We start from the raw sequence: 18801 nt of genomic DNA on the forward strand, positions 1-18801 counted from the left end.
CAATTTCATCAGGGCATGGTGGAGCACGCCTTTAACCCCAGCAACTCGCCACCCTGGTCTACAAAGCTAGTCCAGGACAGCCAAGATAACATAGAGAAACTCTGTCTTGAAAGAAAAAACAAGAACAAGAACAAAAAAGTTCAATTTCTAAGTCATTATCAATTTTCAACAAAATTCTATCTTCTTTGGTAATCTGTGGCAAGGCTTTTTAAAAATAAGTATACAATTGTTTATATGTAATGTCTGCAAGCACATGCATGCCCATAAACACAAATGTTCATGTTTATATTAACAAAAATCAAATGACATTTGTGTTACTTCTATGTAACATATCTTAAAACATTCTGATTAATCAGACATTTTTTGCTAGGGCCAGCAACACGGCTCAGCTGATAAAGGGGCTTTGCTATGCTGGGCTCCAGATCTAAGATTGACACCCAGAGTCCACGTCGAGGTGGGAGAACCAGCTTTACAAAGCTGTGCTCTGACTTTCACATACATATTGTGGCACATGTGATCCCACATTCTTATACACATCACACACACACACACACACACACACACACACACACACACAAATTTTGTTTTGTAAAACTGTAAAAACAATCGACTGTGTGCATATAGGGTTGAAAATTAAAAACGCCAAGTGTGTCCACCATGTTCTGGCTGTAGCTTGTCCTTAGAAGTTCATTGGTCGCAGCATGGCTGCCAGTATGTTGCCATGCTTGGCAGAACCTTTAGGAAATGGTGCTATCCTAAGGCACAGAAGCGTCACTGTCACGAATAGATGGCACTTGTGGTGGTTTGAGTAGGAGCAGCCCCTACAGGCTCATATACTTGAACATGTGGCCATTGGGCAGTGGTCCTGCTTGACAGGGGCGAGGAGATGTGGCCTTGTTGGAGTGTGTCACCAGGGATAAACTTTGGGGTTTCAAATGCTCAAGCCAGGCCCAGCATCTCTCTCTTCCTACTGTCTGTGGACCCTGATGCAGAACTCTCAGCTACCTCTCCAGCACCATGTCTGCTCTTGTGCTGCCACACTTCCCACCATGACAGTAATAGACTAAACTTCTGAATGTAAGCATGCCCCAATTAAGTGCTTTCCTTTACAGGAAATTGCTGTGGTCACGGTGCCTACTTCACAGCAGTAGGACAGTGACTAAGACAGCACCTATCAGACAGAATGAGCCTGCTCTGGTAGCTGTGGGATATGGAGGGGCAAGGCTGGCTTCTGCCACAGCTTTTGCTTCTCTTGCTCATCACATGTCCTTGTGTCACTGAGATGCCACCACAGCTGACCAAATACTCTAAAGTCTCTGTAATTATGAGCAGAATAAACCTTATTTCCTTATAAAAACACCCTGCCTTTGGTAGTTTGGCACCTCCTCACCTCAAACCTCACAATTCCCAATCCCTCCCTCCGAGGCTGATCACTTCAACAGCTGAACTGGCATCTTTCCAGATGTCTTAGTCATATATTAAAACATATATCTGTATGTGTGAATGCATACACGTATGCACATTTCTTTCTTTTCTTTGCAAGACAGCGTTTCTCTGTGTAGCCCTGGCTGTTCTGGAACTCGTTCTGTAGACCAAGCTGGCCTTAAACTCAGAGATCCGCCTGCTTCTGCCTCCTGAGTGCTGGGACTAAAGGCATGCGCCACCATGCTTGGCTATACATATCTTGCTCAGAGTATTAGGGCACATTGGTTTCATATTTCTGAACACTATTTCAACAGTGTACTCACTGTGCGATAAAGTGATTAAAACGCAGAGTTGGAGCCTGACAGCTAGGGTCCAAATCTCAGCTCCACCTCAAGGCTCTGGCCTAGTAAAATGAGAACTATAGTTGCACTGGATCACAGGAAGTGCTGATGTATACCATTGAACGTAGCAATATGAGGAGCATAGTGTCACCATGCAAGCTGGAGCTCCTGACTCTTTACTGCACCCTCAGGGCTGAACAGTAGAAAAGCAGAGCTTTTAACCACCCAAACCCAAATGTACTTTGTACTATCTGCTCCGTAAAACTTAACCCAGCATCACAGGAAGAACCATGCAGGTGGTTGTTTCCAAACACCCTGGTGATTTAAATGAAAACTTTTAGAGCCGGTAACAGCTGCTTTTATGCCAAACTACTTAGGCTGTGGGCCCCGATTGTTTAGGCAAATCAGCCTCAATGTTGCTGTGGTGTTTTTACAAGATGTGATTAATGTTTAAATTAACAGACTTTGAGCTCAGCAGATCACCACCCCCATACAGTGGTGAGCCTCTTCAAATTCACCTTAAGAGCAAAGCTATAGAAGACCTTTTCCCTAAGACACAGAAGCCCTGCCTGCATCGCCCAGCTGCTACCCTGCACCGTCAAGTCCTACCTGAGGAGCCACTCTTGACGCACCCTGAGGCTCTGAGTAGCAGCCCTTCACAATTGTCCCTGAAATCAGTCAACCTTTCTCACTCTGGGGAGAAAAATGAAAATTTCTATGAGAACCTGCTACAGCCAAGTGGTGGCTTGCTGCAAGCCGGGGAATGCAGAAATGGTGCTCATGCTGGGTAACAAGAGAGGATGGAAGGCTTTGAGATACATGATAGAAAAAAGCCTATGCTGCTTGCAACAGCTACTGACAGAGCCAGAGGAGAAGATGTGGTGAGGAAGATGGGGGTGATGGAGGGCACTTTTTATTGCCTTAGGGATACATAGCCATCATGAACACAATGCTGAGAGAAGGGACTGCTGAGGGAACATGGCCCTGGAAACCATGGAGTGATTTCTGTCATGAGGCAGCAGATGCCTTGACTGAGTCCTGTTCTCTGAGGCAGAAAGCACAATAGAGGTGATAATGAAGGAACTTATCTGCGGCTTCTAAGCCAGGTGCCGATGGCACTGCCTGCCTCCCTGTTGCTTACAGCAAGATGCAAGAGGAGAGAAGGCAAGCGGGAAAATTCAATGTTAAGCACAAATAGAGTACACCTTAAAGATTTGGAAAATTCTCAAGCTTTCTTGAACCAAATGGTGAGTATGGTATGGTGGGGTAGCCTTCTTCAAAGAGATCAGGTGTGTGAGTGGTGGGTCGCTCCAGCAGAAATGCTGCTGTCTTGGTGTGGACAGGAGAGAGAAAGAGTAAGATGGAGGAGGACTATACCACATTTGGTTCCCATGGGTCAGAATGGGCTCATGAGGTGTCTGGCTGCAAGCATGTTATGTTTGAAGGGAAGGATCAGCCTGAGGTTGGGCATCTCAATTCTCAGGCTTACCAGGCCTGAGGGGTGGGGCCATCCTGCTAGGGAGCCAAGACAGTCAGATCATGGACACCCTTGGGGCTTGAACTTGTTAGAACCTGGGATCCAATTTTTCCTTCAAATGTTCTCTCACTTCAAATGGGGCTATGTAGCTTCTACCTGGTCCACATCACACAGTGGGATCACAGACACTGTCTGCTTTCATGTTTGCAGATGGAGATGTGTTCTGCCTAGAAAGAGTTATATTCTAAGTTTTGTTTATAGCTAATGTAAACAAGATAAGAATTTGTACTTGAGTTGATGCTGAAGGCACTGAACATTTCTTCAAGTATTTCTCAGCTATTTGCATTTCATCTTGAGAACTTTGCTTAGTTGTGCATCCCACTTTTCTAAATTGGGTTATTTATGGTTTTGATGCTCAGTTTTTAAGTTCGTTCCTACTTTAGATATTAACCCTCTGTTGGATGCATAATTGGTAAAGCTCTTTCCCATTCTGTAGCCTGACACTTAGTTATATAAAAACTCTGCAGTCTCATAGGTCCCTTTTACTGTTGTTCTTATTATCTGTTCACAAAGTCTTTTCCCATGCCAATGAGCTTAAGACTATTTCTCACAATCTCTTCTACCAGTTTTAGGGTATTTAGCTTTATGCTCAGCTCCTTCATCCATTTAGAGTTGAGTTTTGTGCAGGATGATAAATGTGGATCTACTTACATTTTACTACACATAGCCTCCCAGTTTGACCAGCTCCATTTGTTGAGGATGCTGCCTTCTCTCCAGTGGTTTATTTTATTTTATTTTATTTTATTTATTTTATTTTTTTTACTTCTCTGTCAAAGACCATGTGTCTGTAGGTGAACGGGCTATGTCTGGCTTATGCCTTTAATCCTAGGACTATGGAAGCTAGTCTGGCATATAGGAAACAAAGCCAAAAAAGGGCTGGTGCAGGAAGAAGACAGGGCATACATGGTGGATGGAGTGAGTTATTTTGTGAGAAAGGCATGAACTATGTGAAACAAGCTGGAGCAGCAGGTGGTCTTCACATTCCATTCCTGACAATGATCCCAAACTCTTCAGCATCTTCTGCCTGCTAACACCCTGTCACTCCCAGTGTACTACTGTACACTTTCCACTTCTGGCCCCACCCCACCCATCATCTGAGGAGAGCTTACTTGCTGAGGTAAGTTGGTTCCCAGTGGCCAATGACTTAATCTATCATGTTTATGACATATATTAGAAAGTTAAAAACCTGTGTTTGGAGAGCTTTCAGCAAGTGAAGCATATGGTACTAGAGGGCAGTGTACCACAGAGGGCATGGTGGTTCAGTGCACTTCCCGCATGCTTTGCCCTGTGCAATTCTTCCCTCTGGCTACTCATCAGGAGTCTATAATATCTTTGATAACAAGCAGGTTAATGTAAGCAAGTGCTGCTCTGAGCTGTGTGCCGCTCTAGAAGATTAACTGAACCCAAGGAGGAGGTGACACACTGCCAAATTGTCACTAAATATGTTTGTATCCATAGATTAGTGTTGCTTTCAGCCTTGGTCAGAGAAGCTTCTGTTTCCAGGGGGAGATGGTTAGCAGAGACTTATAATTGGTCAGGATGTTGAGAGTAAGTGACTCTTGGTTGCCAAGCCCTAAGTGGAGTATCTATATAACTACCTCCAAGGCTTAGGGAACACTGTGGAAGAGGGTGTGGAAGGAATGTAAGAGCCAGAGGATAGGAAGGACTGCTAGGAAACACCATGAACTCATAGCAGTGGTGGTTAAACTTGCACAACACTGAGCCCATCAAAATTCCATCACAGATGGGGAAGGGGCTTATGAAACCCCACACCTCCCTGCCACTGCCTACTGGGAAAAGGGGAGTCATATTTCAAGGTGATTTGGGCACTCTTCAGCTGCCATTACTCAAGTAAATAATCTCCCACCCATGTCTATACAAAGAATCCCAATTAAATGCAATAGGACCCCCCCCCTCTGTGTGTGTGTGTGTGTGTGTGTGTGTGTGTGTGTGTGTGTGTGTGTGTGTGCATGCATGTCTGTCTCTCTCTCTTACTTACACACACCACCATTAACATAGGAAAATTTGGGAAGATAAGGGGGGTTGGAAGTAGAAGGAAGGGGTTAAGAGAAGGACAACAGAAGTATATATGATCAAAGTACAATATACACACATACACACACATGAAATTGTGGAAGAATAAATTTAAAATGTTTATAACAAAAAAGAAGTGACGTTTCCAGGGTGTTTTTGTTTCATTTTCTTATCTCAAATGTGCTAGGGATTGTTATGGGTGCAGTTTTATCTCTCCCAAATTCCTTATAAGTGGCCGCATCCCCGGTATCTCAGAATGTGTCTTAAGACTCTCTTCGTAGCTAGTCGTGGTGTTGCACGCCTTTGGACCCCCTCACTCAGAAGGCAGAGACAGGCAGATCTCTGTGAGTTTGAGGCTAGCCTGGTCTACAGAGCGAGTCTAGGACAGCCACACAGAGAAACCCTGTCTAAAAAACCAACCAACAAACCAGACAAACAAACAAAAAAGCCCTCCTTATTCCAGAGCAGTCCAGAATGTATCCCAAAGGGAAGAATGACACATACAGAGAGGTCAAGATAGATGCCGAAAAAGACACACCCTGCTGGATTCCCACAGCAGGTTTACTAGCAATCAATCACACCACACAATATAGCTTCCGTTATCACATATCTATCTATACCTAGGGGAGGGCAGGACATGACACATTTCTTCCCCAGGCCTCTTCTGAGCATCCCTGCATATGAACCCCTTGTGATGTTCTTTACAGTAAGTTGGTTTAAATATTTCCCTGGACTCTGTGAGTTGCTTAAATGCATTAATTAAGACCAAGGAAGGGACTCTGTTGGACCCCTAACTGGTGCCCCTGGTGAAAGACATGGATAAAGCTAGCTGGGTGGGGGTGCGGCATGGGGGTGGGATAGCTGGGGGGCGTTGTGTGAGTGTTTCTAGATGGGGAGGGCAGCCTTGGGGTCTGAGCCTCGGCCTGTGGGATCTGCTACCATGTCCAGGTAAGACAGGCTCAGACAACTAACATCATGTGTGTAGAAAACCCTTGGACACTATATTGTGCACACAGTAAAACAAACTGTAGGAGTTTGCATTGGAGGCTTGTTTTTCCCAAGAACAAGCATCAAATTAAAAAGCTTCAGAGTAGAGCTTTATTTCCTGTATGCAGAAATCACTAAAAAAAACCCAAAAAACCAAAAAACCAAAAATGCTTAAACAGGAGCCTAAACATATCAGAAGGATTATGCAGGGCAAGGGGGAAATAAGCATAGCTTGGGAGAGGAGCAGGCAGAGACAGAAAAGGTAGCTCCATTTGCTGAATAACTCCCGCATGCCAGGGTTTGCCTTCCTCGCTTGCTAAGCAGAACTATGGCCAACAATGCAGACTGTTCTGTCCCATTTTGAGGCTCAGAGAAGCTTGGCAGACTGCCCAAGTTCTCAGTACAAAGTCTTTGCTTTCTATCTCTTATCCTACTTAGATTAAGAAACAAAAACAGGGCGGGAGGTGTGATCTTGCTTAGGATACCCACAAGGCTGTAGGCTCTATTCCCAGCGCTGGGAAGAAAGAGGGGAAACAAAAAGACAGGAAAAGAGGAAGAAAAGGAGAGTAGAGCACCTTGGGAAGGGCTCTATAAAATGACCCCAACAACGCTGGTGTGGTGGTGCACACCTGTGAGCAATCATCCCTCAGGAGGCAGAAGCAGAAAGTTCCTGTGTTTGCAGTCAGCCTGGGCTGTTACATAACAAGATTCTGTCTCAAACAAAAAATGATCACAATGGAAACGCTTGCTGGCATCAACAAGGAGTAAAACGCTTCCACCATCTGGAAACTTCCTCACCCCAACGCCCCAACAAGCAAGACAGCATCATACTTCTTTTTCCTTTGCTTATCTTTAAGGTATTCAATCTTAAGCTGGATGTGGTCTGATAGGGAGTTTATTAAATAAACATGGGGGGGGGGTAGAAGGAAAGGGGGAAGGGGTACTCAGAGAGAGAGAGAGAGAGAGAGAGAGAAGAGAGGGGGTAGAGAGAGGAAGTAGAGCAGAGAGAGAGAGAGAGAGAGAAAGAGAGAGAGAGAGAGAGCGAGAGAGAGCACTGTTCTTTCCCTGTTTTGAGACTTTGTCTCAAAAGAGGAAGGAAAAAAAAAAAAATCAACCATGAAAAGCCAAGGCAAGGCACAAGGGGACTTTTCCAATGCTCTGCCTTTCACTGTCTGTCTTTCTCTGGATTTTACTTAGTGAACATTCTTCATGAATTCAAGACATTCTGCCAAGAAACAGAGGGTGGCATGGGAATGCCGTGGAAGAGGCAGACTCAGAAGTGAGTTGTGCATGTGTGCGCACAGTGTGGCCACATACTTGCTTATGCCAGGGGAATACAAGGGCTGAGTCCTCCTTATGCAAAAGGCTCCCTTCCTTGCACCTGGGGTCAAGCTAGAACGACCTACTCCAAACATCACACGCAGCTGTGCCTGTGCCTGTGCGTTCTGTACATGTCCCAAAGCTGAACTAAGGAGGGCAGGCAGGCTTTCTTGCAGCAAGGAAAACGAGCACAATTCATTTAGCCCAGTGATTCTCAACTTTGCTAATGCTGTGACCTTTAATATGGTTCTTCATGTTGTGGTGACCCCCAACCATAAAATTAATTTCATTGCTACTTCATAACTGTAATTTTGCTACTGTTATGAACTGTACTGTAAATATCTGTGTTTTCAGATCGTCTTAGGTAACTCCTGTGAAAAGGTGGTTTGAAACCCCAGGGGGTCAAGGCCCATAGGTTCAGAACCACAGATTTAACCCCTTTAAGCTGCAGACCCAGCACCCCTTCCGTGCACGACCCCCCTTTCCCATGCTGCATCACGAGCCCAGGTTAACCCCAGTGCCAATTTAGGCTTCATTACCCCTGGTGCAGGCCTGCCATCGGAGTCTCTCTCAAGGGGAAGAGCTTGGGATAGACGAAGGTAAACATGGGCTTACTACACCGGTGACAGTGCCCCAGGGGGCAGTGCAGCAGCTCCAGGAGACTTCTGGGTAATGAGATTAGAGACAAAACGTTCACATCTGGAACACAAGAGAAAAATCAGACACATGAGTGAAAAATCCTATTTCCTTAAACTAGACACTCGATACTTCTCTTTGTTACCAAATAAGTTCAAATAGTTAAAAGTACTTCATGTTGAAAATTCTGTTATCTGATAGGCATTCAATAAAAATCTAACATTATTAGGAAATGAAAGATGTTTTTATATTTTTAATACTAAAGGAGAATGAAAATGAAAATCCACTCTTTTAAGAGCAGCTAGAATCTGTCCTGAGGCAGAGGCAAGGAAAGAATTAGATCAAATAGTCTCTAGGAACAAGGATCAAAAAGGCATCCGTCTATGCAGAGCGGGGCTTCGCAGGCTTTCATAGTCAGAGAATTAAAGGAAGGTGAGGCTGAAGACTCTCACCAGCTCCCCTAGTTCCCCCCAAAGCTATCAGGCACTTGGTCAGTTAAACGCCAATGAAGGCTAAGTTATGAAAAGGCTAATTACTGAAAAGTGCCAGGTGCTGGAGTCCAAGAGAATGATCAAGAAATAAGGAAGGCAAGCTTTCCCTTGTCTCATCCTCAGACCCTGTCTTCTCCAGCCTCGTCTTAGCTACACAAAGGCACGCTGAAAGGCAGCCTTCTCAGCCACCTGGGCAAGCCTGACACAGATTTCCACTATCTTACGCTCATGTTAAATGCGCAGTGGAGAAGGGTGTCCAAGTCTCAAGTTTCCCAGCTAAGCTTCGCAAGGAAACACACACTGTCTCTTTAACCTTTCTGTATCTGTTCAAGATGATCACTATTCACTTCGAAGAATACGGTTTTTATATATAAGCAAATAACTAAATTATTTTTCTGTTCAGGATAAGCAAAAAAGATAAAACGACAACAAAAACCAGCCTACAGACCAGCAATATGGCTTAGTAGGTAAGGCTGTCAAACCTGAAGACCTCAGTTTGATCTCTGGAACACACATAGTGGGTAGAGAACACTAACTCTCCCAAGTTATACTCTGACCTCCACATGTGCAGTGTGTGTACCTACACACACACACACACACACACACACACACACACACACACACTATAAATAAATATATTATTTTAAACACCTTAATTTTGGACTAAGTAGACATTCTTGGAAGGCTATGTTGGTTTTGTTGTTTTAGTTGAATGCCACAGCCCCTCTCCAAAAACATAGCATTTAGCTTTAAAAACATACCATATAAGCCAGGCATGGTGGTGCATGCCTGTAATCCTAGCACTCAGGGAGGCAGAGGAAAGTGGATCTCTGAGTTTGAGGGTAGCCTGGTCTACAAAGATTGTTCCAGGACAGCCAGGGCTATCACACAGAGAAACTCTGTCTCAAAAACAAAACAAAACAAAACAAAGCAAAAAACTAACAAAAACAAACAACTCCCCGCCCCAACCATATGACGTAAGGTTGGCTCAGTAGTTAAGAGCTGCCTTGTTAATGATGCCAAAGGCTTTTGATATTTCTTTTTACATTAGTTGGGTACTAGGAGACAGAAAGGCAAAACCGAGCTCTTCTGCAGGAGACATTCGACTTGGCTTCTCTACTGTCAGCCTTTCACTTCAACCAAACACACTTTTCCACACACCGGTCTTTCTAACTTACAGTTCTCTGTGAACTGCAGTCCTTTGCAATGAAAACTGCATTTTAATGAGTGTTCCTGTGTGTCTGTAGGAGGTGCCAAAGGAACCAGTGTTGAAAACATTAAAACTTCTAAAAGGAATGTTCCAGGCCTGCACAGTGCATATGCCTACAGGACAAACTTTAAGGGAGGCCAAAACAGGACGATCACTAATGTACTCACCACCAGGAAACCGTACGTGGTTAAGATGGTAAATTTAGTGAAATGTGTATGCTGTCACGGTTAAAAAAAAATTAAGATGAAAACCAAAACACAGGACAAAAGCCAAGTATCTGTTTCCTGACTGAGACAGAAGAGGGTCATGTACGTACCTTTCCAAAGCCTGTGGTAGGTGTGGTAGAGACATCGCATCGCCTGCTCTTGCAGAGGCAGGACACGATCATTCTCTGTGCCGATGGCCTTCACCTCAGCCGGGAGGAAGACAGTCAGCTGCCCAGACGAAAAGGTCAGCAGCCTCACCTCAGTCACTTGGATGGGGATGCCACAGCTGCATAAAGACACAGCACAGTGGTGTCAGCCATGAGGCAGGGCTGTGGGCCAGGTCACAAGACAATCACAACGCATATACAACAGTTCACGGTGGCTGAGCTGCCAGCTCCTTTCAAAGTAAGTTGAAGCTGACCCAGGCTCCTTACTCAGTCCTGGCTAGAGAGAGACAGAATCAGCTGGAGTGCAGCAGCAGCACTTCCGGCAAGGCCACCTCTGTAGCAGCCCTCCTTCAGAGCATCTGGAGCGCTTGCTGTGCAAGCTTTACTTTCCCCGCTTTAGTACTCTCTGAGTTTATGCTGCTGGAAGCTTCCAAATTGATTTTGTTTTTGTGAGACAGAGTCTCACTGTACAGGGCATTCACTACATAGTTGGGGCTGGTCTTGAGCTTGCAGAGATCCCCCTGCTTCTGGCTCCTAAGTGCTGTGGTTCCAGGCTGGTGAGATGTCTAAGTAGGTAAAGAGCTTGCTGTATAAGCAAGCCTCATCACCTGAGTTTGAATCCCCAGATTGCACAGAAAAGCCAGATAGAAAAAACAGCCATCTATGATTCAAGTGTGTCCCTACTGAAAGATGGGAGATGCAGACAGGACACTTGTCAGAAGAGTGTCGGCCAGCCAGCAGAGTACGGAGCAGTGAACAAGGTGGAAGGGGCCGTTTGAAGCTGTCCTCTGACCTCCACATCTATGCTGTGGTATACACCACCACCCCCAAGGTACCCTTGGCTGGTATTCTGTACTCTGTTGAGTTACAATATTCTAGTTTAATATTTTTAACATTTTTGTGTAGAAAAAGCTAAGCTCAGAGACATACATTTAAAGTGGCAGACAGTAATTTTACTGAGTCTTTCTGTATAAATGTGGAGGAAAATCGGTAGGCCAGCATGTTACCTTAACTCATGGCCCACCCTCCCACAACCTGGGTCCTTTTCTCCAGCCCCTGAATAGAGCAAGCCATGCTCTACTTCCTGCTCTTTGTGCTGCAGGTTGCTCTAGCCACATCCCTAACTTTGAGGCTACTAGGTACCCCAAAGCCTAAGTTCCTTTCTTCTCCAATGGCAAAAGGTGTTAAGAAAGGCCGCTCTCCAGTGCTACTGCCCTAGTTAGTCTCAGCCGTCAACAGACACCGCGTAGAGTCACCTGAGGGAACACAACTGAAGAGCAGCACTCCCTCGTGGCGTCTGCTTCAGTTTCTTCTCTGACTTCCCTCAGTGATGACACATGGTTGGGAAGTATAAGACAAATCCTTTTCTCCTTAAGTTGCTTTTGGTCAGAGTGTTTTATTATAACAACAGAAAAACAAACTAGAAAAACTACTAAGATAATACTTTTTACTTTGGCCAGAAAAGGCAAGAACACATTGGTCAAAGGGCTAGAAGGCAGATGCCCTGGGCTCCTTTGTTCATTAAAAGTTGCTGTATCGGAGGCGCACGCCTTTAATCCCAGCACTTGGGAGGCAGAGGCAGGCAGATTTCTGTGAGTTTGAGGCCAGCCTGGTCTACAAAGGGAGTCCAGTGAAGGAGAGATAAACCTGTTTTTTAGGATTCCAAGTGTGGGATTGGAATGGTCTCGTGAGAGAACAGGTGAGGTTAATCCACTAGAAGAGCAACCACCTCGTGCAGGAGCTTAATTGTTGCCAGCTGAAAAGATCCCGTGAACAGACTCTGGGAGGAGGTATATAAATGAGCCCAGAACTGGAGGCGGGGCGTTTGGGAGACTTGGGATAGATTTGGCTGTTCATTGCTGCACTTCAAGATGCTCCTAGAGAGAGACGCTCGAGGGAAGGCTTCGGGGCTCCAGCTCCTGCTGAGGTTCTGGGTTCTGGTTACCCCAGGTTCCAGCAAAAGAAATCCTGCAGCTCATGCCTGGAGAATCATTCCTCAGAACTGATATCTTTACAGTTTTGTTATTGTGTCTATTAATCCTCATTTCCTATTGTTTGGGTTAGTCGAGTTATAAGTGATGTATGCTCGGTCACTAAGTTGTTAATAAAATATATTGGTTAAGAAAATTGAGCCTACAGTCCAGGACAACCAAGTCTACACAGAGAAACCCTGTCTCAAAAAACGGAAACAAACAAAAAGTTGCTGTATCCTTTGCTTCATGCCACTGGAAAACAGCTACACAGCAGTGCACTATATCCTGGGGGTGGGAGGAGCGGAGGGGGCAGAGGAGGAGGAGGAGGAGGAGCGTGAATCTGTCCACAGGACCTTGAGGGGTAATGTTTCAGAGGGTTCACTTTCCACGGGAATGAAGGCTGACAGACTGGAATGCCACACAGAGTGAGGGGTGGACGATGCACAGTATTAGGGCCTGAAGACTAGAGCTGTGTGTGCATTCCAGGGGCTGGAGGAAGGGAGCCAGGTTGGGGGCGGGGGCAGGAATGCCAGCTGACATCAGAGGGCTTTTACTTCATGGTGAAGACTACTGGATGTCTCTTTGCAAATTGCCAGTGACATGGACAGAGAAGAGACTGATTACAAAGAGGGAGAGACAACTACAGACACAAAAGGAAACAGGCCTGAGGGAAGCATGCAGGTCTGGACACAGGCGATAAGTAGAGGCATGGAATGGCTAGTTGGGTAAGAAGCCAGTGGCTTTCTCTGCAAATTGTAAATGCAAATACTTCATATTTTCTAACTACTGATGACTGGGGATCTGATCTGTCTTAAAGAGAAGTGTCATTACATTTCAGAAGCAGGAAACATGAGATGGACTGGAATAATTCCATCTAGTGATTTCTCTTTCAAAAGAGCTACTCTTGTTCATCTGATCCTATGAGCTCTGGTATTTTAGCCAGGAGTCTTTTTGTTGTTGGTAGGTTAGTTTTCTGAGACAGGGTTTCTCTGTGTAACCTTGGCCGTCCTGGACTCATTTTGTAGACCAGGCTGGCCTCAAATTCACAGAAATCCACCTGCCTTTGCCTCCCGAATACTAGGATTACAGGCATGCGCCACTGGCTACTATGCCTGGCTGTCAGGAATCTTTTTTAAAGGGTTACTTCAAAACAATCTAATATTGTAAATTTAAATTGTAAAAATAACATACCTTATTGCCATGAGTTAAACAATTTTTTAAAAAAAGGAGAAAAAAGTGGATGATTTTTTTCTATCTCCAAACCCTACCTCCAGTCTCTTAGTCTCATACTGTTTCGGTGTTTTTTAGTTTACACTCACGAGAATAAAAAAGCAGAGGTAGAGTTCTCTTTCAGTCTGCCCCTTAATCAAATGAGATCACACAACACTGTAATGTTCTGTTGTTCACAAACTCACATGAGCATTGACACAGAACTAGAGAAATCTTATAAATAGCCATGTAATAGTCCAGAGTGTGATTGGAACACACTATGTTCCTCTCAGTGTTTTCAGTTTCCTCCCCTATCACATGACATCATAATAAAAGTAACATATCCTTATGTACAGAAATTTTCATTACCGAAGATAGTATTCCCCAAGTGGAAATTGTTAGCCACAGAGACAAAGATGGAAACACGAGCTTGTAAATTGTACCATCCAAACATTGTAGGATAGTACTTGTTTGCATAATCATGACCAACTTTTCAATCACTTCAGTCTGGTAGATCTGACTGATGAAAGTAGACAACATGGTTTCTGGGTTTATCATCTTTGGGGATATTTACTGGTCATTCACATTTCCTCTTCTGTGACCTACCAATCACACTGTTTGCTTCATGTTCAATTGAATTGAAAGGATCAGTTCTTTTATATTGGCCAATCCTTTTCACACACAATGAGTTATTTCCATCCCATCCCTTTAGAGATGGTGCCTTTCCCCACTTATCAGTCTCCCCAGTGCTGTTACAGCACCCAGCATTCCCTGCACAGCAGCTCACTCTTCTGATTCTGTTAGGAGGGCTGTCCTAAAGTTTCTTCTCCTTACTACATTATTTTACATATCAGTGCTGTTTCTTTCCTTTCTTTTGTTTTCTTTTTTGTCCATAGTATAAAATAGAACTATAGCATTACAAAATAAGATAAATGTTCACCTCTGAATTGGATGCCATCTCTACCACACTCAGTTCCCAAACACACACTTTTGAATTTGCCTGAGGATTTTCCTATCCATTTTAGCACTGCATTTGTTTAATCCACTATCCTACATGGCTCTGATCTCCCTGCTTTACAGAAGATTCTGTCAGTCGATCTGCCTGCCTTCAGGTTCCTTCTTAAATTCTTTTTCTTTTCTTTCTTACTTTCTTTCTTTCTCTCTCTCTCTCTCTCTCTCTCTCTCTCTTTTTTTTTTTTTTTTTTTTTTTTGCACCTCTCAGTTGCTTAGTCTTCGCCTTGAACTTTACACTAGTTTTATCTGGACATCTCCAATACTTTCCTGGGATTCAGTTCTTTCAACATGAAGTATAATATTGATTGTTGTTTTCAAAGATCCATTTTATCAGATAGACACCCCTCCACATTCTGTTGACTGACAGGTTTTTCTGTTTGTCTTTTGAACTAGAATACGTGTTGTTTTTCTTTTCCTTCACTGTAAGTAGGAATACAAGGTAATGGCCATCTTAGAGTCTGAAACCTAATCTCAACTCATCTCAAGTTGCACACTGAGACAGCTGTTAGTGACTGTAAACTGCTACAAGGTCACTGTACCTGTGAGGGTCCAGCAAGGAGTCAGTAAAATAAAATAAAAACCAAATGTGACTGATCAGGGCACACACATAAAACTAATAGCCAGTGAAAAGGCTGTAAACTATAAAAGATTGTGACGGGGGTCATAAGATCACTTAAGAGGCACACCTCTGGGTGTGTCTGTAAGGGCATTTCTAGACCAGGCTGAGGCAGGAAGATCCTCCTGTACATGTGGGAGCACCAAGAGAGCAAGCTGACAAAGCAGCACTCCTCTCTGCTGCTCCCTGGCTGCTCCACTGTCTCATATTCCGTTGCCTCTGCTTCCCCTGCAATGACAGACTGTGTGCCCTCCAAACTGTAAGCTGAACCCAACAGTTCCTTTCAATTGTTATTTCTATTCAGGTATTTTATCAAAAAACAAAAACTAAATAAAACAAAAAAACGCAAAACAAAACAAACCCCTATTTCATGGGCATGGAAGAAACAAGAGCAGAAGACACATACTCCCCCTCCAGAATTTAAGGAGCATGAGAGAAAAGCAAACTATAGAAACCCCTGCAATTGTTGGGGAACTCTTTGGGGTGCACAGTTCTTGGGGTGAGGAGTTAGGAGGACTGAGTACTACAATGTTTTGTGTGTGGTGACCCAACAGGAAGAGGATGCCGCATGTAAGGAAACAATGACTTAGGAAAATAACAGCCATCTGTCAAGTGGAATTTTGGCAAATGTCTTATTTTTTATGGCACCCCGGCAAGGGCATGGTGCCCAGGTACTGAGTCAAACACCAGGCTAGATGTCCTTGTGAAGGTATTTTTAGACAGGATTAACATTTAAAATAGTAGACCGTGAGTAAAGCACATCACCCCTGGAACCTCAGTAACCTCATGTGCTCAGTGAAGGCCAAACAACAAAGACAGAGCTTTTCCACCGAAAGGGGAATGCTGGCTCTAGCCTGCTTTGGACTTCTGCCCTTCCCTCCAGATCCTGGACTTGTCAGCCTCCACGACTGTGGGAACTGAACCCCGTAGTAAGATAATATTCCTATATCTAAACTTTATTTTTCATTTTGTGTGTTTAGTGATAGGCATTTGTGGATCTCTCTGACAGCATTCGTTGTGGCCTTGTGGATCACCTCAGAGACTCAATATTATGAATGGCCACCACAGGGACATTTTTAGGCAGCATATAATAGCCCTGACCTGAGCAGGACTTATCTCAGTTATAGCTTGAGGGGTGCATTTCCAAACTTCACATCCATACTGAAGAATGAGAACCCTAGCAAAAATACAAAATAAAAATGTGGGGTAGAAAGCATATTAAAAAGCTGGCTTCCAGTATATGATCCTCCATGCCTTAGCCTCTGAATGCTGGGATTATAGTGCATCATTCATGGATATTTACTTCACAGCACTGCTGCTGTAGCAGCTGCTGCTTCCCAGCCTGATCCTGGGTGTTTCTGCACGAACAAAGGCCAAACCCATTAACTACGAAAGGGTAGAACTCTGAAAGCAGCTTTTCTCAAGGCGCTTATTGTCCCTTGTAATTACAATGACACATTAAATTGAAAAGCCTCACACTAAACTAAATTTTATACAAAGTTTAGTTTTTCCTTAATAATTCTTTTAGCAGACACCCCTGCTCTTCACCACTAGATATAAGAAGTGAAGTAAATTTAAGATCCATCTATTAAATGCCTCCTATGATTCACCCTCAATAGCAGGCTGCAGCAGCAAGGTGCTGCAAGGATGTAAGGACTGAGTCAGCCACTCTGTCGCCCACCTTCCCTGAGCTGCTTCCATAGAACTTGACTCTGGAGGAGTTGGCAGAAGAGACCCAGCCCAAGAGGTCAGAGCCTAGGCAAAGGAGAGAGAGACAAGGAGAAGGAGGCAATATGGCCGCTGCACAGGCCGAGAGCAGATGACAACATGGCTGCTACTAGGATTCTTAGACAATTTTCTTCATCCTCCAATTTCTAAAATGGGGATAATTCACAAGGATTGTTGGGAAGATTTTGTGCAGTAACACAAATGAACCGAGAGCACACTGTCCGATACACAGCAAATTCTAATCTACGTGCATAGCTAAGCTTGCTTTTTATTATAAATTGTTAATATTATTATTAATTACTGCTTCAGAGTAAGATTAGAGCCACGGCAGTCAAGGAAAGACAAAAACACGAAATGGGAAATAGCCATGTACTGCACTGAGCACAGAGTCGGTACATGGAAGAGGCTGAAAGCCACTGCCTTGAAAAATGAGCATCATACATCTGAAAAAGGAAGTGATGTTGCCGAATGGTGGTGGTGCACACCTTTAATCCCAGCACTCGGGAGGCAGAGGCAGGTAGGTCTCTGAGTTCAAGGTCAGCCTGATCTATAGAGTGAGTTCCAAGACAGCCAGGGCTACACAGAGAAACCTTGTCTCAAAAAACAAACAAAACAAAGCAAAGCAAATCAACAATAACAAAAGGAAGTAGCAATGAAACAAACTGTCAATAAGAAAGAATGGAAGACACAAAGTCCTTCCATTCACAACAAGCTTGATAATTATCCAGCAATCATTAAACACTGAAAGTTCTGATCTATAATTCAAACAATTTAAAACATTTTAGAGTAAATGCCTAAGAGGTTACAAAAATATATGTACGTTGAACCCTTAATAATTTGTTAAAAATTTCAATGCTAGTATCCCTGGCTTAGATAATTATAATAATTATTAGACAACTTCCCTTTAATTCAGTATTGTCATAGCTGTCACACATCATTTAGCTTCAAACAGGTTAAATGAATAGCAATGTCACCTTGCCACTGAAATTTTGCTACATATTTGCCCCAAAACATATGATGTAGCAAATTAACTCATATCCATTTTCACTTTCATTTTTCCAACTAACAGTATGTCAAAGATGAAGTCAGGGCTGGAAAGACGGCTCAGTGGGTGACGCGTCTGCTGTGCAAGCACGAGAACCTGTTTGAATCCTCAGAAGCACTGTGGAGGAGCTGGGTGTAGCAGCCGCCCATGTCTGTGATCTCAGTGTTTCCACAGCAAGATGGCAGGTGGAGACACAAGGCCACTCAGGAGCTGTAGGCTGGCCAGCCTGGCCCACAGCTGCAAAAGACAGCCTGCTTCAACCATGGCTGGAGCGGGAGGGCTGAATGACACCAGCGTTGTCTTCTGACAACACACATGCCACTGAGCCTATGGAAACATGCACTTGTGTGTGCGCACACAGAGAGAGATACACACACGCATGCACGTGTGTGCACAAACACACACACACACAGAGAGAGAGAGAGATTGATATTGAGAAACTTTTAAAATGACTTGAATTCTCGTCTCAAAGGCATCCAATTTACCCTTCCTTGTAGCAAAAACATCTTTTCATTTTTATTCTTGAGAATGGGCCACAGTCATCCCATTCTTTACATGCCACAGAATTCTGAACTGCATCCTAGACATTAACGCCTAGACTGCAGGGACTCTAGATTTTATTATATTCCTCTAAGGCTTAAGGGAAACAGCAAGTAATTTACTTTGTTGGAGTCAAAATATAAATTTTATCTTGAGTGATGACAGCTCAAGTAACACTTTTGTTAGATGCAGTTAGGCTGCTCTGGGCCTGTCTTAAGGAGGTGCGATTTGGATATTCAAATATTGTTTTGAATGTAGGAAGCTCTTACATAAAAAAAAAAAAAAAAAAAAGCTTGTGAATAAAGGAAACTATTAGAAGAAC

At 43.9% G+C, this 18801-nt stretch overlaps 1 protein-coding gene across 2 annotated transcripts in view; it reads right to left on the reverse strand.

The window, feature by feature from the left end:
- The window catches only part of Lrrc28 (leucine rich repeat containing 28), a 124158-nt gene that overhangs the window by 5932 nt on the left and 99425 nt on the right, over positions 1 to 18801 (reverse strand). For both annotated transcript variants that reach the window (XM_051148705.1, XM_051148704.1), the window contains 2 exons: positions 10298 to 10473; positions 8184 to 8343 (listed from right to left, as the gene is read on the reverse strand). In XM_051148705.1, coding sequence (XP_051004662.1) covers positions 8184 to 8343; positions 10298 to 10473 — 336 coding nt within the window. The remainder of the gene's footprint in view (positions 1 to 8183; positions 8344 to 10297; positions 10474 to 18801) is intronic.

This window comes from Acomys russatus, chromosome 7, assembly GCF_903995435.1.
Source record: "Acomys russatus chromosome 7, mAcoRus1.1, whole genome shotgun sequence".
In the NCBI taxonomy this organism is placed as follows: Eukaryota; Metazoa; Chordata; class Mammalia; order Rodentia; family Muridae; genus Acomys; species Acomys russatus.